General features: G+C 38.1%; 1 protein-coding gene across 1 annotated transcript; it reads right to left on the bottom strand.

Annotated features, from left to right (window-relative positions):
* Nucleotides 1-12244: 12244 nt before the first annotated feature.
* Nucleotides 12245-24492, bottom strand: LOC133471421 (transcriptional repressor scratch 1-like). Its single transcript, XM_061760924.1, has 2 exons — nt 23872-24492; nt 12245-19854 (listed from the first exon to the last, which is right to left on the bottom strand). Exons 1-2 carry the CDS (start codon nt 23990-23992, stop codon nt 19046-19048), a joined length of 930 nt encoding a protein of 309 aa, XP_061616908.1. The 5' UTR covers nt 23993-24492; the 3' UTR covers nt 12245-19045.
* Nucleotides 24493-24781: the final 289 nt, after the last annotated feature.

The raw sequence follows: 24781 nt of genomic DNA, 5'->3' as shown, positions 1-24781 counted from the left end.
TAGAAAGAACACAGAACACAGTTTGAAGAAAGGAAGCAGGGTTGTCGCATGGTTCCTGGTTCGGCCTGATATTGTGTCAGACGGCGTAGTCCAGCGGCCATCGCTTGAAAGTGGCTTTGATTCTTCACCTAGCCTAGCTATTGTATACAAACGATAAAAAGACAATTGTCCCCAATATGTCTCCTTAATTACTTCAATAGTGTCAATCAAAACCGTTATTATCTTTGTAGAGGCAGACGTTGGTGCAGTTCTTGCTTTAGGTCTCATTAGGTCCAGTTGCGGGTGTACCTAATTATAGGAAGTGTCTCAGGGGTCGGTTCCTGCCAGCTTGTGGGTGCCAGCAACTTCCATCTTCAACATCTGGAAGAAGACCTCAGACCCAATTACTCCCAGCTCCAACCTTTCACTCAAGTGTCTTCCAGCTGTTCACTGAAGCTTTGTGCAACATGCACACTTATGTTTTGGTTTTGTTTAATGTGAGGCATTGCTAATAACATTTCACTAATATGCTATCCCTTACATTACCTCTTGTCCACTTATTGGACAAAAGGATCCCATTGGGATTTTGACATCATCCCATATTTCCTTTCACAGAGTCGACACATACAGTATTACTCCTCCCGCTGAGGTTTGCGTTTCCGATAGTCCTGCTTTCCTGCGCTAGGTCTGACTGCACTGTCATTGGTCGGCTTTTTGGCCGCTATTGATGCATCATTGGGTGAATTAGAAAAACTCACCTCATAATTAAACTTGGTGCGTTGCTGTGGTCACTCCACAATGTTGTGTCATCGTGTAGAATCAGTGTGAATCAGTGTTGTTGACGCTATTGAATTCACATGGTGTAGCAGAATCAATTACACGGCTAGATGCTCCCAATTAGACGAGGCCGATCAATGTCAGCCAAGATCACTTGCCTCGTCTCACACACACGCACATCCACACAAGCTCAACACACTGCATAGATGATTTGATAATTAAATCAATCTTAACAACTAGAGCTTCACTAATAAAGCGCTGATCTCAGATGAAATTCATGTGTGTGTCTGTCCATCTTTGCGTTGCCTTGAATTTAATCAGTTTTTCAACACCCTACCCCGATAAGCCACACAAGAAGCAACAATAGCCCATGCAAGCAACAGTATATTAAAACTTAACATTTGACGTCAACGTTACAATCGGTAACTTTTGTTTTAAAACAAAATGACTGAGCAGTATTTTAGTAGGCTTCCCCTTCCTGTTTGTGGACAGAGGCCCTTCTGTGGTATTGTGCATTCGAGAAGGAGTGACGCTGTATACTGCTGCGTTCGCTTCCTGTGCTAGCAGGTGTATGCTTGTCACTTAGCGGAGGTGGGAAGTAGCAAAGCACAAATACTTTGTTACTGGTACAGTACTCTTTTTTTATGTTTAAACTGACAGATGGGCGAGGTCATTCGTAGAAAAGGTAAAAAGAAAAAAAAAAGCATTAAAATGTGTATGTAAAATATGTCAAACAGTTTATTTTAATAATAAAATTATAATGAATTCCATTTTTATTATTTATAATGATTTTGGGAATAGTTAATTCCCCAATTATTTAGTCAAATACATACTATAAAATTATTAATTATGTAAAATTACTTATTCTAATAATGTTTTATTTTATCATTGACAATAAATCAATCTACCAATTATTTCATTAAATACATTATTAAAATGAAAATAAATACCTTTATATGCACCAATTTTGGAAAGGAAAAAAACAGCAAAATTTATGCAACGAATATTGCAGGACTCATGGTAATATAAATGGTTGGTGGGCCGGCTCAAAGAACAGAGTGGGCGATATCGTTAGCCTAATAGCATAATTGTGAGTAAGTGTTTTTTTTTTTTTTTTTTTTTTTTTAACTGTCACAATATCAATAACAAAATAAAAATGTGTTCGCTAAAAAAAATATTATTTTTTTTTTCTTTATTTCTGTGTAGATTCTCACTCATCCAGATCGTTATAGTCTGCAAAGGTTGAATCGACGCAACTCAACTATGCTATTTGACTAACTATTTGCCTACCCCTGTATTAGACATTAAAATAGTCGTGCATCAAAGTAAAATACTAGACTCTCTGCGAGTACTGGTGACAGTTAGATTAAGCAGAGATGAAGTCACTTTGCTGCCTGGCCAAGCTTCAACTCAGCAGGGTGCCATCATATAAATGTGTGCGTGTGAGATTTAATTGCTAATCACCAATGTGTGGTTTTGGTTTCTTCACCACGATGCCCAGAAAGACGGGGAAGAAGGAAAAAAAAAGAAAAAAAGTCCTGATTAATAACATGATCCGTCACCCCGACGATATGATGATTAATGCCGCGATTCATCGCCATGGCGATACAATGGATATAATGTAAAGGGAGATTAGGACGGACAAGAATGAGAAACGATGGAACGGAAAGAGGAAATGAAGCTAAAGGCACAAAAGAATAATGTGAGCAGTCGTGGAATTGAGGAAGAAAGACTCCAAAGGGGAAAGATGGACGAAGAGGAGGAAAAACAAAGCATTTTGCTGCCGTGTAGCAGTTCATTTTCTTTGAGAGAAGTATCATAACGCTCTTGTCACATGCATTGATTTGACTCTCAAAGGGGTTCAAAACCAAAGAGTTCAAATAGAGCTACTGTGTTTTCGTTATTGATCCAAGGCGCATACATCAGAAACATTTGAAAAATCTCACGGCCCCAAAAACTATATATGTATTGATGAAAAGCAATGAATGGGTGATTCGGTGTCATGCTTTGATTTAGAGGTTTCCTTTGCAGGACTTGAGTCAGCTCCCCATTTTGAGGGAAAAGCCCTCCGATCCTCACGCCGCCTTGCTGTACGCGCAATCCTCTGCTGCCGTAATGCCAACATCATGTATATTCATGTATAAAAGCAGAGGAGTGCTGTGTGTCTGTGCCGATGAGTGTCTATGTGTACACGTATACGTGTGTATTAGACGCCAAATGGTTTCCCTTTAATAAAACACTGTTCCACTCTTGCTCACGCAAACGTGAGCCTGATAAACAACAAATAGAAGAGAGGAAAGAGTGTAATTTCAAAGCCTTACATCATTCATCTTTCCTGTCCAAGGTTTTGTGTGTGTATGGTCCTAATTATATGCACACTTGTCTTCATGCATACATTTTCTACCTCTTGCTGAAAGCCTGAGGGCTAGTGATTGGGGAACGTACGTTTACACGTTTGAATGTACAATCGTGTGACAAAACAGCCAACTTGGCTCACTAAAATATAAGAAACACCTTCAAGTACAGTGGAGCTTGTAAAGGTAGAATGCTCCACAAGTTGGACAAAAAAAAAAACTTCCGGGGAAATAATTGTCTAATTTCAAGAAAAGTATCATAGTCTTAAGAAGAATAAGAATATAGCCATATGTTTTTTTCTACAGTCAAAATGGGGAGGGGGTGTTGTAAACCATCCATCTATTTGAATTGGATTTGAACCTGGGTCCTCAGAACTGGGAGGCAGTGCTAACCAGTCGTTCACCGTGCCGCCAAATGTCGGAATATTAGACCAATTAAGTCGGTATCTATATCCAGTATTTACTTTTGGGTCAAAAGTGATACTCCAAAGATAAATAATGAAAATTGCAAGAAAAAGTCATAATGTAAAAGAACAAAATTGTATTTTTTGAGATAAGTCATATTTTCTCGAGAGAAAAAGAATCATATTACAACAATAAATTTGGATATTTTTGATGGAAAAGTCATGTTCTTATGAGAAAAAGTTTTAGTATTTCCTCAACATAGCTGTGATTTTACAAGAATAGAGGATTATTTGGAATATTTGTTTTTCGAGAAAAAAATACAATATTGTGAATATAAAGCCAAATCTTTAGAGGAAAAAAGGAATACCATCATGGAAATAGTCATATAATTTCAAAAAGTGATATATACACAAAAGGTGTAAGTGTATCAAAATAAAGTTGTATACTTTCTACATAAAATTCATAATAATATACTGTATGTAATGTTGTCAGACTACAGCGAAGTTGTATTGTTTCACCATTTTAATATTACTAATTGAAGGCCACAACTTAATCACGTCTAATGTCACTGTGACTGATGCTCATGTATGTATTTCAAGGCCAATTATCTCACGCTAGAACTGTGTGTTTGGTGCGTTTGTGCGCGTGATGTGTGAGTAATGACGCCCGCTTCTGTATTTTGCTGTCCAGCTAAATTACTCAACACTTTCTCATATCAGTCCTCCCGGGACGTCGGCAATACTGTCTCAAAGAGCCCGGCAAGCTTATTACAGCCGTAGCTTTATTGATCAACACGCTCGCGTGTGCACACACACAACACGCGCACACTTGTACTTTGCTCCTTTAGAGACATAACACCTGCACAACGAGACACACCCACACACAACCACGAGAATGCCGATATGAGATTTTTTGTGTGTGTCCACACGCTACACAAACACACACACACACACACACAGAGTGGGTCATTAAGGGCTCTCCTCGCAGTGTGTCCTGTAAGCAGTTTGGTTCCCCGACGGGGAGTTAATATACTGCTGCGTTTCCACCGCGTGCCGTAACGTCAGCTCTTTTGTGGCCGTTAAAGCCATAGTTCCACTTTGCCGGTGGGCCAGGGGACCACTTGTCAGCGAGCTCCGGGACCCCGCCGTCGCCGCTGCCGCGCCGCAGATGCATTTTGCTGGAAATTTGTGAAAGGGAACTTTGAGGCCTGTCGTTCTCGCTTTGCGGCGGAATGAGGTTCAGGCGACGTATCAGCGACACGATGGGAAGAAAATGATGCCACAACAATAAAGTTGTGATTCCACGGGAATAGAGTTCTGATTCTTTTGAAAAAAAAACGTTTTAATTTTATGAGAATAAAGTCAGATTATTTCCACAGTCGATAAAAAAGACTCATGATATTACTCCCCAAAATGTTCAACCAAACCATAGAATTTCATCTAATGAAAGTCCGCTAGCCTAATGCTAAAATAATACGAAACACCATAGACAGGCTAACGGAGATTAGCACTGATGTTAGGGTAAATATAAACCTTCATACAACTGCAACCTTAACGCACATGGAGCAACAACACATACAGAGCATACAACAATCCTCACAGGCATGGATGGAAGGCTCTTCTTCGGGCTCTTAATTACGTGAATTCCAGGGCAAACATTGATGTGGAAATTGGCCCGAATGGTGTCAAAGTTCGATTGTCATTTTGATGATTTGGAAAATTTGTGAAAAAATCAAATTTGAAAGAAATTGTACATTTAAAAAAAAAAAAGGTTGGGGGGGGGATTTGGAAATTTTAGAGAAATTGTTGTAATTGTAAAATTGTAGAATTTATGAAAAATATTTTCAAGGATATTTTTGAAAACGTTTGATAATTTCAAGAGATAGGTAGATACATAAATGGATCGATTTGAACAAGAAATCATCCATTTTGTTTTGAAGCAGCCATTTCGGGCAAATTCCTGGGCTGGTGTGTTGATGAACTCCTACCAGAGAATAGAAATCCAAATCATTATTGTGTTGCTATAGCAGCAGATCTCGTCTCCTCCGTATCTTCAGTACGTGAGGACAAAGATAGCAAACACACTTTCATATCCTAAAAATAAAAAATAAAACAATCGCAGCACATCTGACACAGTCGCTGGATGCTTTGAGGGCAAACTCATCAGGTTGTCACAGCGCTAATTAGTCTCCCCAGAAGGAACGTCTGCACCATCCAGCCAGAAGGAAAAATGCATTCAACAGTGCTAAAAAAATGCTGTGAAAAAATGTCGTGAAAAGCCACAGAAAATGCAAGAATCCAATCCATTGACGCAAGCTAAACTGAGCTCCTGTGTGGAAATAAATCATATCATTGTTATCCAAAAACACAAGAACAGGCTGGACAATATGTGACTGGACAATGCGTCTTTAGACTAGATGCAGCATGGCCCAAGGTTGTTTTTGTACTCTGCGTTCCAAGTAACGGTCAATAATCAGATGACAAATATAGAAATATATTAAAAGTTGTACATTTTTGACAAATGTGTTAAGATATTTTTGTAAATTTTGAGAAGAAAAATTTAATGTAAATTTTTTAAAAAGTATATTTTTTAAAGCAAGTTGCATATTTTCTATAAAACAAATATATATTTTGGATTAAAAATGCCTCTAATTTTGAGGACAAAAGTTGGTATTTTTGAAAAAAAGTCTGATATTTCAGGTCATTTCTGGGGGAAATTTAATTTTTCAATTGAATAGTTCAAGAAAAATGTAGTATAATTTTTAAAAAGAAGGTATGCATTTTTTAAAGTCAAATATTGTCTATGAAAATCATGTTTTTGGATTAATAAATCGTTAAATTTTGAAGGGAAAAAAAGTTTGATATTGTTTTAAAAAAGCATCAGATATTTCATAGAACTTTATAGGAAAAAAGTCACATTTTAAATATTAGATCTTGTTTTTGGGGGGTGGGGGGGGATTTGTTTTTTATTATTATATTGTCAAGAAAAAAAAGCTGGTATAATTTTCAGAAAAAGATATTGAAAATGTAATCAAAGTCATTAATATTAAAAAAAAAGATTAAAAGATGGAATAATTTTCCTGAAGAAAAAGTTGTATTTTTAAGGAAAAAAAAGACAAACAATAGACGGATGACGGTGCCTAATCATTTCAATGATCACATTTGCACAATATTTTGTTGCTGGAATAGTTCAGTTTATCCAATGGCGTTAAAAAGATTCTTTATCATCACAGTGAGCATTTGAGCTCACATTTTGCTGAGCGTTAAAATGGAAAGAAAAAAAAACAAAACAAGCTTCAGCAAGGGAATGTGTGGCCATAAATTACAACCATGGCAATAAACTAGAAATAGCGGTCCATATAGCGTTATGTTCGGTGATGAGCTGAGCTGAGCATTCCTCACTCATTACGTTGACAGGTCATTTGTGTTAATAAGATTTTAACATTCATGCATCACAGACAGAAGAGGGCGAAGAAGAAGTGCGATATGACCACGTGCTCTAATGAAGATGTATGTGGCCAATAAACATCCAAGCGTGTGCGCTTGTGCGCCGTGTAATCGGGTATTGTTGCTCTTGTGTGTATGAGGGGACATTGGAGCAGAACTTTGGAGCCGTTGCTTCTACAGTGGCTTGATGAATGCGAACCAAAGACAAAGGGTTATACTTGTCGTACGTAGTTTAGTCAAACACTGCATGATCACAGCTCACTGCTTTTTAAAATGCGTTTTCAACATAAGCAATGCCAATCTAATGACTTTTATACATGCCTGTTAAATTTTGCCTGCCTCCATAGGAGGATTTGGGGCCACATGGAAAACAAAACACAAATAATGACAACATGAAAATGAAGGGAGGATAAACGTTCTTAAAAAGAAATGTAATTTCAAGAAAAGTACAATATGAGAAAAAGGTAGTATTTAAAATTGTATTTTATATTTATTATTATTATTAATAATAATTTTATTCACATTTTTTGAAAAAGTTTGATATTAAAAAAAATAAGTAAAAAGCAGTATAATTTTGAGACAAAAAATACTTTACAAAAAAATATTAAGAAAAAAGTTCTATATTGTATTGTTAGAATGTGGTTTTTTTTTGTTTGTTTTACATATTTTTGAGAAAAGCCATACATTTCTAGGAAAAACAGTGATATTGTTGAGATTTTGAAAATAGATATAATTTTGAGGGAAAAAAAGTTCTATCATTTTTTAAGGGTTGTATATTTTGAAAAAAAGTATTTATTTAGAAAGAATATATATTTTCAAGAAAAAAAAGTTTTTAAGTCATTTTTAAAGAAACAAACTCAAATAACTGAGAAATAAGGTTTATGGAGAAAGAAGTATATTTTCAAGGAAAAAATGTGTACTGTATATGTGGAAAAAGAGTTTCTTATTGTGAGCATTTGTGGATACATTTTTTTTCTTTCAGTTCCTCTGAGGTTTTTTTGTCTTCAGAATTGCATGGCTTATCCTTCATGCGGGTTTTCCCCTTGAACAACCACACGCTGCTCCAAACGTAGTTCAAGTGGAACATCAAGTCCTTGAAAGTCACCTAAAAAAACTCCCAGATGAATTCCCTCGCGTGCAATCGATGTACCTCGGTCCCTCCTTGGACATCTCAGTGCTGATTCCGTCCGACAGCTGGCGACGCACGATTAGGCGAACTAATACGCGAGGCGTCGGGTCGGACGGTATCGATTGTGCAGGACTGGCGTGCTAATGGAAGCCGGAACTTGATCTCATAGAGCTAGATGACTTCTACTCTTGCACTCTTGCCTTCATGCAGGATGTCAAGCATACTATAGCTTTAAATGAATCGCCTCCAAGCGCCAAACACGAGTCCCAAACAAGAGTCCCGAAGACGACCCCCCCGCCCTAAAAGCCACTCGGTAGCGCCCCATAGAATGTTAGAAAAATGAGCTTCCGAAACCAGTTTCACTGTCAAGAAATTCGGTGCACATACCTATCATAACGGGATGCATGAAAAAGGCTCAGGGAAATTGTACAGAAAGTCCACCATTTTGGTTTGAAGCAGCCATTTGGAGCAAATTCAGGGCAAACTTGTACGAGGCAAGTCATCCAAATAAGCCCCAATCGGAGGCATGTATTCTATCTTGACAAAGGCGACTTTAATCTGCCAAGTCCATCTAATGTGGCCTTAGTATGGTTTAATCGTCATTTTAAATTTAGAAAGTTTTGATTTTGGAATTGGAAAAATAGGTGTATAATTTTGGATAAAAAAAGATTTAGTTTTAAGAATTAAAACACATTTTCAAATAAATCATACTATTTTGGCAGCAAAATTATCGAGAAAGAAAGTTAAATATGTTTTAGAAAAAAAAGTCATAACATTGAGGGAAAACACTTTTTTTTAAAGTGGATCATTTCATATTTAGTAGAAAACATTTGTATTTTTTAGAGTTATTTTATGTAATAATTACATTTTAAAAAATATATATTTTGAGTCCAAATAGGCTGTATTATTGAGTAAGAAATGTTTTTATATTTTAAATTAAAATAAAAAGATGTATATTAATTATTAATGAATACATTACTTACAAATCTTTTATATTTTATATGAATAGTGTTGTATATTTTTAAGGAAAAATACTGATATTTTTGTGAGAAAAAAATATTTTAAGGAGAAACTTTGTTAAAGAAAGAGAAAGAAAATTACAAATATTTTGGAGAATTTGGGTTCAAGAAAAGAACATTTCAGAGAAAAAATATATTTTCAACAATTTTTGTAATTGTATTTTATTAAAGGATTTTTTTATTTTCAAGAAGTTTTACAATTTTCATGAAAAAAAGTATTTTTGAGGAAAAAAAGTTGGATGTTTTCAAGCAAAAAAATCTATATTTTGAGAAAAAAATTAGCCTCCAATACCAGTTTCACTGAGCAGCATGAAATTATATCATCGTCGAACGCACAAAGATGTCTCAAGGGCCCATGCTTGTAACCGAACATGAAGTTGTCCATTTTGGTTTGAAGCAGCCATTAGGAGGGCTTGTACTTTGACAAACTCCTGCTATGAATTTCAGGCACAGCATGGCGAGGCTTATGCCGTAAGATGAATGTGCTCGGCTCATCGTACAAAACGCAGGCCGACAACTGTTACAACGCACATTCACGCGCACATACGCAGTATATAATGTTGAGGAGTCTTGGACGTGCACAGAGCTCAGAGCGTTTTAAAAAATTATTAGCTAAAGTTGTCGTGATGCTGATGGCGGACGTGCTAAAAGCAGAGCGCAATACAACTTTAATAGCGCACACACATACAGAGAGCCATTTTCCTTTGCCCTCATTCATAACGTCTACCTTATTTTGTCTTTAGTGTCTTGAGTGTTTAATGTTGACACGCAGCCTGTAGCTCATAAAACACAACTACAACACCAAGAGTGTTCATTTGTTGTTTTTGTGTGTAGTGCCTGGAGTGTTGTTGTGTGGCAGCAAAAATAATTTTGCGAAAAATCCTGCATATTTTTGCAATTAAAAAAGAAAAAAATCACTTTGAAGAAAAAACTTTTGATTTTCAAGAATTAAAAAAATCCTGAAAAATAGCTGGATATTTTAAAGGAAAAGTTATCTTTTTAAGAAAATAAGCAGTACATTTTATTACTTACAAAAGTACGTCAGACATTTTTGTGAAAATATTAGTTTTTTGCAAAAACAAAAGTTGGGCTTTACAAAAAATGATTTCTTCAAGCAAAAAATACTTTGAAAAAAAAAATATATTTTTTTAAAAAGTTTGATTTTTTTGGGTTGAGTAAACTTGTGAATATTCAAGAAAAAAAAGTTTTAGTTTTTTTAAATATCCTAAATCTAGTGAATTTGCCTGGTGTGGGATCCCTAAAGTTGTCTTAAACGTCTTGTAATATATTTTATATATTCAAGTAAAAAAATATATATTTTCAAGAAAGTTTTTTGATATTTTAAGAATTTCATAAAACATTTTGGAAAAAAATTGTAAAATCTCAGGAATTCTTCTAGATTTTTGTGGGAGAAAAATGCTTTTTTTCATGCAAATATTGGATATTTTTTTGAGAAAAAAAGTAATCTTTTTAAGTGAAGAAAGTGCTACATTTTCAACACCGTCTGCATCTTTTGTCTCCGATTGTCTACTGCCGCTGACACACATCGTGTATCTCATAAAACACAATACCACGAGCAGTCTTAGCCATTGAATTAAAACTACAGGATGTGTGCAGCCCACATATGGTGTGATTTGTTCATATTAAGCCAAACAGACTGTGTTGTTTTTTTACGTGTAGTGCCTGAGGGCGTTGTACTGTAGCAGCGCAATAAAAGACACATTAGAGCGAAAGACCAATTACAGTGAAAGAAAGAAATAATACAAGGCATAAAGGTTTTTTTTTTTTCTCCCAATCACAGGGGAAAGAAACAATAAATGTTTGTGTGCATGGGCGTGAGAAGTCAGCAGAGAAGACGTTCACATCACGCGAGCCCTCCTGGAAAGTGAACATCTTCTGACAAGCACCACAAACAAATAGTGAGATTTGCCCTACGAATTCTGTCCAGCAACATGTGGCCGTGCGCCTCATGAGGATTTTTTTCTGTTAATATTCCAGCTTTATTTTCAAAACATGTACTCTAGTCTCACAATATTGTGACTTTTAGCTAGCAATAAGAGAGCTTTGTTGTTGCAACATAGCAATGTTTTTTGTCGTTGTAATCTTACAACTTTTTTCTCCTAACATGATTTTTTTCTTGCAATAATGCTAACTTATTCTCACAACAGTGTTACTTTTATCTCACAATATTACAACTTTATTAAAGTAGCACCGTTTGATCTCCAAATTCTGCCTAGCAACACGTGTTTGTGCAGCTTTGAGCAATTCTCCGTTGCTCTATTTCATTTGCGACATTTTCAAATGAATAATGTAAGAGTAGGTGTTGTCTTCGCTGCTAACAGTCATTGCTGTCATTTGTACTGTAGAGTCGCTCCATTTTCTTCCATGTGAAAAGACCACTGAGAAACAAGCTGTGGGGGGTGGGGGGGTGGGGGGGGGGGGGTGTTCATTCCTTGTTCCTTCGCTGGAAAAGTCTTCTCCATCGGGGTGCGTGCATTGCTAACGCCTCCCCTGACAAAGCAGGAGGTCAAAGGGCTGTCACTCACGTTGCTGTAAAAGGAGAGAGGAATAATAAGAAAGGAAGCGGTTGAGGGGAATCCAAATGAATGTGCAATAGACAAAATGTCAAGCGGGGCTCGTGTGTGTATTACCTGCTAATTGAAATGCGATGAGGTGTGAAACAACCCTTTAAAAGGCCATCACACAACCTGTGAGTGCACGCGTGTGTGCCTGAGTGCGTTTGTGTGTGCAACGCACATCAACGCTATTTCGTGTGTGTGTGTTTGAGGTGGGCATGTACCTGTTTGCACTTAAACAAGCAACAAATGCTCGCTACCAGTGTGTTTTCTGGGTGTCATTTGGCGTGTCAGCCTCCCGGTAAAAAAAAACAACAACATTTAGAGCTCTTGATGAATTTGATGATCTCGCTCGTGGAGAGCACGAAAAGTCATAATCGATAGAATCAGGTCTAAACATACGGAGGATAAATATATATTATATTATGTATATATTACACAATAGAAAGGTAAAGGTTTTTCATTGACAGTCAAAACAGGAGAGGTGATTTCAAAAAATGACTCTTTTTAATTCATAGTAAAAAAAAATTTGTTGTTGTTTTTAATGATATACAAAAAGGAGAGCTGTTTTTTATTCAAACAAAAGATGAGTTATTCTTTCCCTCATTCAAAGTCAAAACAGGAGTAGTGATTTTTTCTTTTTTTTCTACTGAAGGATTGAAAGGAAAATTGGATTGAAAGTCAAAAAACTAGTTTGTTTCATTATTCATTGACATTTTTTCCAGTGAAAGTTAAAACAGCAGAGGTGATTTCAAAAGAAAAAATAATAATTCAAAGTAAAAAGGAGAGTTGATTTTTATTGTATTCATATTTAAAAAGGAAAGGTGAATTTTATTTTATTCATTTTTAAAAGGAGTGGCATTATTTTTTTCTTTTTCCCATAACTTTCCAACTTTTTCCTCATAACTAACGTTTTTCATATCACGACTTTCTCATGAAGGATGACCTTTTTTCTTGCAGTATTCCAACTTGATCATCGTAACATTACAATTGCTATATTGACTTTTGACTGTAGTCGAAGCAGTACTTTGGTGAAACTGCAATTTCTCCTGGAAGAATCTTGCCGCTGCTCGCTTTTTATTTATGTCTTAAGGGTTTCGAAACAAAGGCGTCTCCTGTTAGTTTTGCTCTTACTTTGAAATCTTTGACTTAACTCGCCGCCGCATGAATGATTTAAGTGGCGAGCGCATGGGGGAGCATGTATGAACAATTTAAAGCCATCGCCTGCGCCGGGCTGAAAGGTCAAGTGTCATGGGAAAATGGCAATTAGCATATTTAAATGCTTCTGGGCAATAAATAAAATATATTTTTCACGTCTTCTTTTTCTTCTTCTTAGTTGTCGTCCTTCTCCAACAAAGTCATTCAGTGCATAAGTAAAAGACATCAAGTTACTGTTTTTTTGTCATAGTGGTTTCGGCTGATTTAATGTGATGTATACAGTCTTCTCATATTCTGATTTTATTCTCATAACGTTGCCACTTTTGTCTCATAATATTCCAACTTTATTCTCATAATATTCTTGACTATGCTCTCTATAACTTTTTGACTTATTTGTCATAATATTGCAACTTTATTCCCATAAAAATATTGTTGGTTTTTTTTCATTGCAAAATTTCCATTAATTTCCTTCTCCGAACATGACAACTTTTTCTCGTAGATTTTTCTCCTAATATTCTAACTTTATTTGCACCACACACTTTTTCTTGTAATATGACAACTTTATTCCTATAAAATCTAAACTTCTCATATTACAATTTTCTTTTCATGACATGACTGTTCTCATAACATTTTTGGGAATTTATTTCTCATAATACTATTTTATTTTCACACTGTAACAATGACTCTTTCCCCACACACTTTTGTTCTCATAACATCACAATCTTTTTCTTGTTGGTTTATGAGTTTATTTTTATATAACAACTTTTTTTCCCAGTGAGTTTTCGTATTCGGGCTCAGACTTTTTTCTCGTAATATTTTTACTCTACTCTCATTTACGACTTTTTTCTTAATTGATGAGAAAGTTGTAATATAAGAAAAAAGTTGCACTGTAATAAGACTTAAGTCGTAATATCACGTCACTAAAGTCGTTATGTTCCCAAGAAAGTTGTAATGCTACATGAAGAAACTCGGTTTTATGAGGTAAAAAGTTGTATTATTACAAGAAAAGTCCGAATATTATCATAAAAATGTCACAATGTTACTAGATATCATAGTTGACAAGAAACGAGAAGTCAACTTTTTCTTGATTTAATTGTCATTATGTTCGAATTTTTTCATGTAACATTGCAACTACCACAAATACTCGTAATGTCAGGACTTTTTTCTTGTAATATTATAACATTGTTCTCATAATATTACCCAATTTTACTGTCATTATACTGCAATTTATTTTCCTTGTAATATTGGGAATTTATACTCCTACCAGTTAGCCGTAATTTTTTTTCTGAATATTTTAACTTGTCGTAGCATTTATTTTCTCATAATATTAGGCAAAGGAATAAGTGTGAGTGTTTTTCCATTTCTATTTACATAATTTCCAAAATGGATTCCGTAGGAGTTTCGAGGTTCCATTCTTTGTATTCATAATAATATAAGAAACAAAATGACCCACTAAAGACTGAAGTTGATCAGATGAAACAGTAATAAACAAACCGTTTTTTTTTGTTTTTTTTTATGTTGAAACTATCTTTTATTAATAAGGAAGTGAAAGGGGAAAAAAATGCCCGGTGTTGTTTTTGTGCTTTACATTGGAGGGCCCGAATATAAGCCCCGCCCCCCCGAGGAAGAACTGGGAAGCTCTGAAAAAAAAATCATCATCATCCTCTTCATCATCACTCCATACAGTACAGATCTATAGAAATAATCCATCAGTCCATTCAGTGCTTATTTACAAGGCTTGAAAATATTGAATATCTAGAAAAGGACGCCACCATCATTATTGTGATCTTATCATCGCTTCTAGTAGAAAAAAATCTGACTGCGGTTCTTATTTCTACAAACGAGACGTCGTCTACCTGAATCTCTAAACTCTTGTTGTGCTACTTACGTTGAAAAAAAAAAACACAACCCACCCCCCACCAAAAAAGGTCTTTCAAGAATTTACAGTTGGTAAGAGGAACAAGAAGTGCTTTTCATAAAAGACTTGATGAACTAGCTTGTGGCTATAGTAGGCTACAATTGTGTCTAAAAGTGTTTAGTCGCGGCTCTCTGGTGCTGTAACATCAACGTCGGATTCTTGGCAATAAATCTCAAATCTCACACAAAATGTTGATTCACGATACAGTATCGATACACCAGTATCATGTATCGATCGATACACCTGATTGGATCGTGATAGCAACATTTTTCATCAATACACCAGTATCGATACTGTCACTTGTCAACACCAAAGGACCACTATAAGTTTTATTACGTCACATTTTTATAATGCTCGTGGTAGCTAGTCTCGTAATATTTCAAATGTAGTAGTAACTTTTCTCGTAATATTGAGATTTGACTATCGCAGCGTTCTGAGTTTTCTCATAATTTATGACTTCCATTTTAATTCTGATGTAATTGTCATCAGCGTATGACTTTATTTTCATGACATTATGACAGTTTTCTCATAATATTCAATTATTATTGTAACGACTTTATGACGTTTTTCTCATTCATTACGACATTCTTGTCATAACATCAGAACATCTTCACAGTACGACTTGTATCCTAAATTACATTTTCTCATGGCATTGTAGTTTTGTCATGCTATTACAACTTTTTGTAAATTCCAACTTTTTTCCCCCCCATGACATTCTTTCTCATAATATTTCAACTATTCTCTTAATATTAAGACATTTTCTCGTAATATTACGATATTGTCATAACGTTACAATTTTTATGTCAAATTATAACTTTTTCTCATAGTATTGCTGTTTATCAGAACATTACAACATTTTCTCATAAATGATATCTTTATTCTGATAACATAACATAACATTCTTAACAATATTGTAATTACATTTGGACTTTTTTTTTCTCTATTACGTTTTTTCCTTAGGATTATGACGTCATAACATTACATCATCATTTTCTTACTTTGCAATTTTTTTTCGTAAATTCAGACTTTTTTTCTCATATTATTAGTTTTATCGACGTCTGTTATAACATTACTACTTTTTTCATCGTTAATTACAACTTTATTCTGATACTATAGCAATTGTTTTCTCATAATATATAACTTTAATGTCATTACGACTTAGTTTCTCTCATAATATAATATTATATTATTCTCAAAACATTCTGACTTTTTCCTGTAATATTGCAATTTTACTGTCACAACATTACACTTTTTTTTCTTGCAAGCTTAGGACTTATGCTGTAATATTTCAACTTTATTGTCATATCACAACTTTTTATACAACTTTTTTTAAAATGATACTCTGACCTTTTTTTTGTAAATTAGGAAATGTTTCAATCTCAGTCAATCTTTTTTCCGCTAAAGTTTTTTTAAGGGTATTATAGTAGTATACATAGCAATGTATCGTCGATAGCTATTGAAAAACTGCATTTGCAAAACATTGCAATATTATTTGCCATTGACAACCTTACACAAGAATAAAGTTTCATTCTAATGCTTAGTTAACTTACAGACAGTTTCAAAACATGGTGTTTTATTTGTTTTTTTTTTAATGTTTTTGAAACTACAAAATGTTTTAAGAGCAGTCCATGTTCCAGCACCAGAGGCCTAACGGTAGTACCTTCTACGTTCTTCTACATATACTTTTCGAATAATACAAGGCAGGCAGTGCATAAAAAGCATGTACAAAAAAAAAAAAAGGAAAACGCCCTCCCATACGTAACTGTCATGCATAACGTGTCCACGATCAATCGCCCCAGCGGAGAAGGCCTCAAAAGGATCATAGCATAGTGTGCGTGTGTGTGCGTGTGTGTGTGTGTGTGTGTGTGTGTGTAAGAGAGAGAGAGAGAGCATGTAATACAAATATATAGATATATATACTGTAGATATAGCTTCCATGGTTTGCAAACTCCCTGATATTTCATCATCTCATCACTACATATATAATGACAGAAAAAAAAACTGTTGATATGGAAAAAAATGCATTATTGCTTGATCAGATACGGAGAACAAAAAAACAACATTTTGCTTTTTTTTGGCAACTAATTCATAAAGATTCATAAAATTGGCATAGTTTTTCATTGCTAGTCTGTTATTGTCACTTTTTTTGCATGCAGTTGATCGTTAAAATGTTGAGAGAAAAAAAAACATTAAAGGCAAAATAAATTAGAAAGTGTCAAATGCTTTGGCATATTCCAAACAGAAGGCGAAATAAAGTGCAAATAAATGCTGTTTAAAAACACAAATAAATAAATAAATAGTAGCAGAATACTGTGTGGTGACGTTTTTAAAAAAAATAAAAAAAATAAAAAATCTTTTTTTCCACAAGTACCTTTAAAGGTCAGGCCTTGGCATTTTGAATGTCTCCATTCACATTGGCAGCTAAGACATACCGTTTTTAAGATAAATACTGAGTGTATTGCCGTAGTACTATGGAAGTATACTGTATATTTAAACCCATGATAAAAACCAGCAGAAGATGTGAATTTTACAATAAAAAATGACCTATTTTGGGTCCTGAGCCACAGTTTGGGAACCCCTTCTTTAAAAACAAATCAAATAAAAAATACCCTGGTGATTTTTGTTCGTTGTCCGCGTCACTGGCTCGTATTCGGTTGCAGTGTGAACACGGACTCTGTTGCTTTTCCGATGCCATTGTGCTTGCTTGTGTTAGTTATGACACTCTTGGGTTATGATGAACTAGATGTGCTGTGCTTTGTCGGCCTTTGCTGCTTCTATTTTTTGACTGTGTGGATTATTCCGAGTTGTTTTGTTTATTTCAATTTTGGACAGTGGCTGTTATCAAAAATAACTGTCAAGAGGCACGTACAGTCCATGTGTGACTGTTTGTGACCGAGTGGACTTTTTCTAACTTTGTGGATTATTTTGAGCCGTTGTATCTATTTCTATTATTCAAGGTGTCCAGTTATCATGAACAAATGGCCAGAGGAGCAATGGCAGGTTCTTGCATATTTGACTGTGCGTGCTTCTTTTTTTTTTTGTCTATGTGGAGTATTTTTTTGACTGTGTGGATTATTTCGAGTCGTGGCTGTGTTTATTCCTATTGTGCCTGGTGGCAGTTATCATAAGTAACTGGCAAGAGGGGCAATGACCTGCACGTTTCACGTCTGCCCGAGCCTGATGGTGTGTCGTGGACTTTTTACGTTTTCACTCTGTGTGTTATTTGTAGTTGTTACGTTTATTTCTATTGGGTAAATTGTGTCATGAATACCTGGTAAAAAGAAGTGATAGCATTGATTATATGACACGTACATTGAGCATGTAGCCGTGAGTGACCAAACGGACTTTTTCTGACTTTGTGGCTTATTTCAAGTTGTTGTATTTATTTCTATTGCGTAATGTGCCAGTTATCGAATGACCGCCTTACAACAGTGGTGGGTGGGTCAGGGCCAGCAAGGTCTTCACTGCTGACCTCAACACTATCAGAAGTACTGACCAATATTTACAACCTAAATTCTTGGATTTGTTCCATGAAATTGTATGAATTTATTGCCTACGGTCTATTCTCTTCATTCTCTTGTGTTTTTCTTGTCTGGACTGTTTTCAGTACACGGGTGGGTTCGATTTTTTTATTATTATTTTTTTTTTGTCTAATCAGATTTCAGTCTCTATGTGTTGCCATGTCAATTTCATCTGCCCAGAGCCTTGAGAACAAGTTTTGCTGCTCAAGATAACTTCAACTCCATTAGCAATGGGAATGTTTCTTTAGGTGATTAGATTTCATTTTCATCCACATAGGGTCAGAGCGCTGGCCCTCGATGATGTCAGCGTTTTTCCGTCCTCTGATTGGTTGGTCAGAACAAAACTTTGACGAGGAAAACATGCCTGCAGCTAACAGTACAAAATACATCTGAGTCCAATGTATTTTATCGAAATGCTTTGATACCGAACTGAACTATTGATTCTGAACTGCTTCAGTTGATGAATGTGGAACAGTTGCGAGCTGTTATATTGCGTTTTTCTTAAGTATTGATGGTTTCTCTAACTGTGATGTGATGGTGGTGATTTTAAGAGGTGGATTAAGTTGGGAAAGTCCCACTGAAGGCCCAGGTACCAAATGCATTGCCCGCCACTGCCTTATCCAAGCGTGCCAGAGGAGGGGAAGTGTACCGATCTTGAGTGCGCAATCAGAACCCTCCCACCAGCCAGTGTCAAGTGGGCCGCAGCACGGTTGGAAGGGGAGTCCACGCGTGGAATCATCCGGTTGGTGAAAACGCCGGGGCGTCACTCCCCCAGCGAGCCGATAGGCGAGAAGGCCCCCTTGAAGCATGCCGACTCGTAGTGCTTGTTCAGGTAGCTCTTGAGCGCGAAGGTCTTGTCGCAGCGCTTACACTTGTAGTGCTTGAACGCCGAGTGCGTCTGCATGTGCGCGCGCAGGTTGGATCGGTCGGCGAAGGCCTTGCCGCAGTGCGCGCAGCCGAAGGGCTTCTCGCCCGTGTGCGAGCGCATGTGACCCTGCAGCAGCCACGGGCGGCTGAAGGCCTTGCCGCACACGTCGCACTTGTGTTTGAGGTCGTGCGTGAGCAGGTGCATGGCCATGGCGGGCATGGACACGTACACCTTGCCGCACGTCGGGCACTTCTTGGCCATCTTGCTGTCCATGCTGCGGTGCGTCTGCTTGTGGCGGCTCAGGTTGGACGAGGTGGCGTACGTTTTGCCGCACTCGCCGCACGAGTGCCTCTGCGGGGCTCCGGGCGGGCCCGCGCCGGCTCCCTCTCCGGTTCCGGCTCCCTTCCGTCTCGAACGGCCGTCCACGATGAAGAAGGCGTCCACGGCGTAGGCCTCGCCGACGGCGGCGTCCCCGTTGATGTAGCCGCCGGCCGCCGACGACACCTCCGAGCGGGGACTGTCGGGCTGGTCCGAGTCGCCGTGGATGTCGCCGTGGAGGCCGCCCGCGTAGCCGCCGCCGCCGCCGATGCGGCTGTAGATGATGGACGGGTGGGGAGGGGAAGGGGGCGCTTTGGAGATGGCGGGCAAGGCGCTGCGCACCGGGTCATCGTACGGGGATGGGCTCAGATAATCCCGCTCATAACCTGAGGAGACACGGAAGTGGTCAGTGAGGAAATAAGACGCCGACCGCTTTGGAAATCTTGAGGGGGAGTTATTTATAAACACTGCTGCAGGCTAATGTATTATACAGTGCCTGGACATTTTATTAGGTACACTCAATCCAATCCAATTGTTTGTTTTTTTTCAAATTTTCCATAAGAAACATTAAACAGTAACAAAACCACTAGGCTATCGTATAACATCACTTTGAGCACATGAAAATAAGAAGTCTCTCTCACTCGTAGTTCTCCAAATACAAGGCAATGCTACCTAACCCTCCTCGGTCCAATTAGTAGGCATGTGTCACACACTAGAAGCCTCCTCAACCCTACTAGTAGCACCAAAATGCCCACTACTAGTTTTACCTCTCTAGTAGCATGGAGTTGTTCTATTAGTATGACAAAGTTGTCCTTCTAGTGTGCAGAAATGTCATACAGTAGTGGAAAAAACACAGCCATTCTAGTAATGTGCCCTAGTTGTTCTACTAGTGCAATGAATTGTCTTACTAGTAAGGTGAAAGAGCATACTAGTACACAAACCTTGAACTCGATATCAAGGATATTAAAAAAAATGCTCAAAGCGCTCCATAGAAAGTTATTCTATATCCATGGGTTAGGTACATGTACTAGTATGCTCTTTGTCCTCACGAGTAGGACTTTGACATACTAGTTGGACAGCTTCATGCTACTAGTAAGGACAAACTACACTAGTTGACACCTGCACACCCCTATTACTACTTGTGAAGAGCTACATGTTAACTAGTAGAATTTTTATGATGTCATTATTAGTACTAATAGCATGTCGTTGTCAACTAAGTGCACAGTTTAGCCTCACTAGTATCATGTAGTTGTCCAATTAGTTTGAAGGAGCGTCATACAATAATGGGTGGAAATTTTTTTTTACAAGTAAGGCAGTCATTCTAGTAGTGTGCCCTAGTCATCCTACAAGTGCGCGAAATTGTCTTACTAGGAGGACAAATGGAAAGTGCGTACTAGTGCATGGACCTCAAACTTGTCATAAAGCCATTTGAGCATTTATCCAATATCCTTGATAAGAAAGCTACTAGTGCGTGACAGAATCCTACAGTGCTAGTTGGGTCTAGTAGTGTTACTAGTACCACACAGTAGTTTACTAGTAAGGTTTAATTGGGTACTCGTAGGCCAAAAGTGGCACCCCAGTCATTCTACTAGTACGCTGAATTGTTTTACAAGTGAGGACAAAGAGCGTACTAATACACGGACCTTAAGGTGGATATTGAATAAATGCTCCAAAGACTTTCCATACTAACGCTGCATTTTCTGCGTTTGAAATCTTGCACGTTGGAATTTTTTTTACTCTTAGTTTGTGACACGCACGCACGCACACGCACGCACACACACAGCGAGACATCGAGCGGGCTCTGCAGGATGCGCGCCGATCAATAGCTACTCCATTTCAATTACCGCACTCCGAGATACTTGTGCTGGTAATATCATTTCACCGGCCACTTCTGAGAAAACCATCCATGTTGTCGGTAAAAGCAACTGGAGGGGGAGAGACAGCGGCGTTGAGGCAGAGAAAAAGAAAGAGAGAGAGCGAGAGAGGGTGGAAGTCAAGCTACTTGTTTACACGCTAACCGGACGTTTTGAGAGATGGAAGACGGAGGCAAACAAGATGGAGTCTTGACGTCATGAGTCATGAATATTCAATAATTGCACTCTTGATTGTGAATGTGTGTGTGTGTGTGTGTGTGTTTTATAGAGCATGAGTAAAGTTTTGCAAAGATGACCAAGTGTTCGTTTGAGCAAACAGGAAGCTTGACTCACAGCTCCAGAACGTGTGGACGCTTAGACTTGGCTTTTGAAATTTCATGTTGCCAAGTGAAACCGGTTGTTGTTTTTTTAAACACATTTGGAAGCGAGACAGCAGAAAAATGTCTGATGGTTGAGAGAGATGCTAGCATTGTGATGCACTTGTGTGCTTTGGCCTCCATGTGGGTCGCAAAGTGCTTCCCGCATGCATGCGTGTGTGTGAGAAATGGCGTGCACTCAGGCGTGTAAGCTGCCTGGAAAATATGCCAACTTGACAGAAACACAGCAGCACTGTGCGCGTGCGTGTGCGCAACAAGCATCACTTGCTCGTGTCAAAGTCGTGCTATATTTATAACACAGGCGTGTGGAGGCCACAATTGGCCTGCCGTGTTGCTGCTGCTGCTACCTCCATGTTTGCCACCTCACTCTGTCGTCACAAGTGACACTGTTACTCATTTGGCCACTAGGGGGCAGAAAAGCTCCAAGGTGACCCGACACTCAACCATATTGAGAGACCATTTAAGAGAACCTTTTTTTTTTTGTATATAGTTCTACCCCTCCCACACACACCTTAGACACATTTAAACTTATTTAAAGTATTCCTTCGCGCCTGTGCTCTCTTTCCCGCTTGTACGGAACAAAAAGGAAATCAAACTCCAAACCATGTCATTTCTTCTAACGAAAGTCCGCTAGCTGAATGCTAAGGTATTATGCGAAACAGGGTAGACAGGCTAATGGAAATTAGCATAGATATTTCATAATTCTAAACCTTCATACAACTGCTACTTCAACGCACATGAAGCAGCGACACATACAAACGGAGCATACAACAATATTGACGGGCATAGTTGAAGCTAAAACTATGTACGGCACCTGTCGTTTTGTTTTTGGCATGTCAGTCACCACTGGGGGGGCGTGACTAAATGAGGAAATTGAACCTGCAATACGACGACGGATTTGATCAAGGTCTTCCCTTGTGGAGCTGAATTAGTAGAGTTTGGTGTTTTATGGGAAGTCATCGAACTTAGCAATATGCTCTATGGTTAGCCAATATGGACTTTAAAAAAAAAAAAACATCAGCCCCAAAGCCAGTTTCACTTCGCAACATGATATTTAATGGCCACATCTATCATGAGCAGACTCACAAAAAAGTCTCAAGAAGTCATGCCCGAAAAGACACAGGAGGTCTGCTGTTTCGGTTTGATGGGGGCATTTTGGCATCATTTTGGGCTATTTCCAGGGGTCCTTTTATGACAGACTGCGAGCAATTTTGTCTGATTGAAACCAGTGTACTGAACAGGTGGATGACTCTAAATTGTGAAGCATTTTTGTTTTTGCCATTGCGCGTAGGTGGTAGTGAAGTTTGATGACTCACCTTGAAATACTTGAAAGTTCAGTCAGCAAAGGCAGTTTCACTGAGCAACAGCAAAGTTAACAGTCATGTCTATCATGAGTAGACACACAAAAGGTCTCAAGAAGCCATGACTGAAATGTCTGCCAGTTCGGTTTGAAGCATACATTTAGGCTACATTTGGCTTCGAAGGACTGCTCCTAGAAATTTTGACTGATTTCTAACAAATCATCGAATTTCACAACCATGTTCCGCTGCACACAATGACGAAAACTCATATTCTTTGTTTGGCATTGCCACTCTGTCTAGTATACAAATTTTGTTGGTATTGAACAAAATCTGAATGTAAGTTAGTCTTTCATAGCACCGCTGGAAGTGGCCAAAAGGTAAGCTTCAAACCAAAAGTGAAGACTTCTTGTGTCTTTTTAGGCATGGTTTCTTCAGACTTTATTGTGGCTCTGCTAATGCTACACATTATTATTATGTTACTAAGAGATTTCATGTTGCCAAGTGAAACTGACTTCGAGGGTTGATTTATTTCCTTTTAGTCTTAAAGGCCATATTTATTCTCCATAATAATAAAAAAAAAAGTGTGATGATGTTTACAGTCAGCAGCTGGCACGTGTTGAGAATGACATGCGAGTCAGAAGTTGCACGGTGCGTATACTGTATTCTGTGCATCTGCTCTTTACAATCTCTGCACAACCACTATACATTTTTATAACTTCCTGGTTTTCTCTCCATCACCTGAGTTTGACCCCCCCACTCCCCCTCCAAGACAGTCATGACTAATGCTGCTATGGGGATTAAAATAATGTGTTGGAATGGTGTGTCCGTGTGTGTGTGCGCGTGCGACTCACTTTTATGATGATGGAATCGCAGGCTCAGTTCCCCACGTCGGCCGTGACAGTAGGAGCTCTCCAGCTCGGCGGTTGAAATGTCATCCAGCTTGACTTTCTTCACCAGGAAAGAGCGAGGCATGATGGCAGGTATACGCACACACAGACACACACACACACGCACACACTCCTACCACCTCACACTTTACGGAAAGTTATTTAAAAAGTTTGTTCTCCCAGAAAACTGTGGCGAGAACATTCTAAGAGTGTAAATATATTTTTTAAAAAAGGTCCCGGTTTGTGTTACTGTGACTTGAATTCCTCTCCCCTGTCAGGTCCTTCAGAACCGGTCAGCTCCCTTAAGCGAGCCAGTTGTCGTCGCTGTCCCTTCAGCACCACAAAAGCACCACAAGTCAGGCCCATTCCAGTGTACAAAATAATCTTCTTTTGTGTCTCTTTACCCTGAAAAGTGCAAAACAGAAGTTCAGCAGTGTCCAAAACGTGTCCCCAAACGTCCTTGCGTCATATGAAGCGCATTATTGCTCCCATAAAAAATGCTTCGTATGTGCACTAAAGAGCTACACATTCCTCCTCCTCCTCCTCCTCCTCTTCTTCATCTGCCTCTGCTTCTGCTCACTGTGCGTGAAGCTGCAGCAGCTCTCTGGTGCACAAGACCAGCTGTTGCCCTTATATAGAGGAGAGAGATGCAGAGAGAGAGAGAGAGAGAGTGAGTGAGAGAGAGAGACAGACAGAGAGAGAGCGAGAGAGCATCCGGTCCAATGGGAACAGCGTGGAGGGATTTAATGAGCTACTTTGAAAGAGCTCGGCGTCTCAGCGCTGATTTATACGGCAGTTAAAGGGGAGCAAAAAGGGATTTGCAAAAAAGTGGAAACTGTGTGATGAAAGAAAAAGGGCCACACTGAAAACGAAA

This window comes from Phyllopteryx taeniolatus, chromosome 21 (genome assembly GCF_024500385.1).
Source record: "Phyllopteryx taeniolatus isolate TA_2022b chromosome 21, UOR_Ptae_1.2, whole genome shotgun sequence".
In the NCBI taxonomy this organism is placed as follows: domain Eukaryota; kingdom Metazoa; phylum Chordata; class Actinopteri; order Syngnathiformes; family Syngnathidae; genus Phyllopteryx; species Phyllopteryx taeniolatus.
Note: the sequence above shows the minus strand (reverse complement) of the source record. Positions and strands in the feature narration are given on the sequence as shown.

What these genes read in the sequence shown, in the direction of transcription:
- LOC133471421 (XM_061760924.1), bottom strand. Translation starts at nt 23,992, where the DNA reads ATGCCTCGCTCTTTCCTGGTGAAGAAAGTCAAGCTGGATGACATTTCA. An exon ending in GCGATTCCATCATCATAAAA is followed by an intron (nt 19,855 to 23,871) that starts GTGAGTCGCACG and finishes GTGTCTCCTCAG; the next exon opens with GTTATGAGCGGGATTATCTG.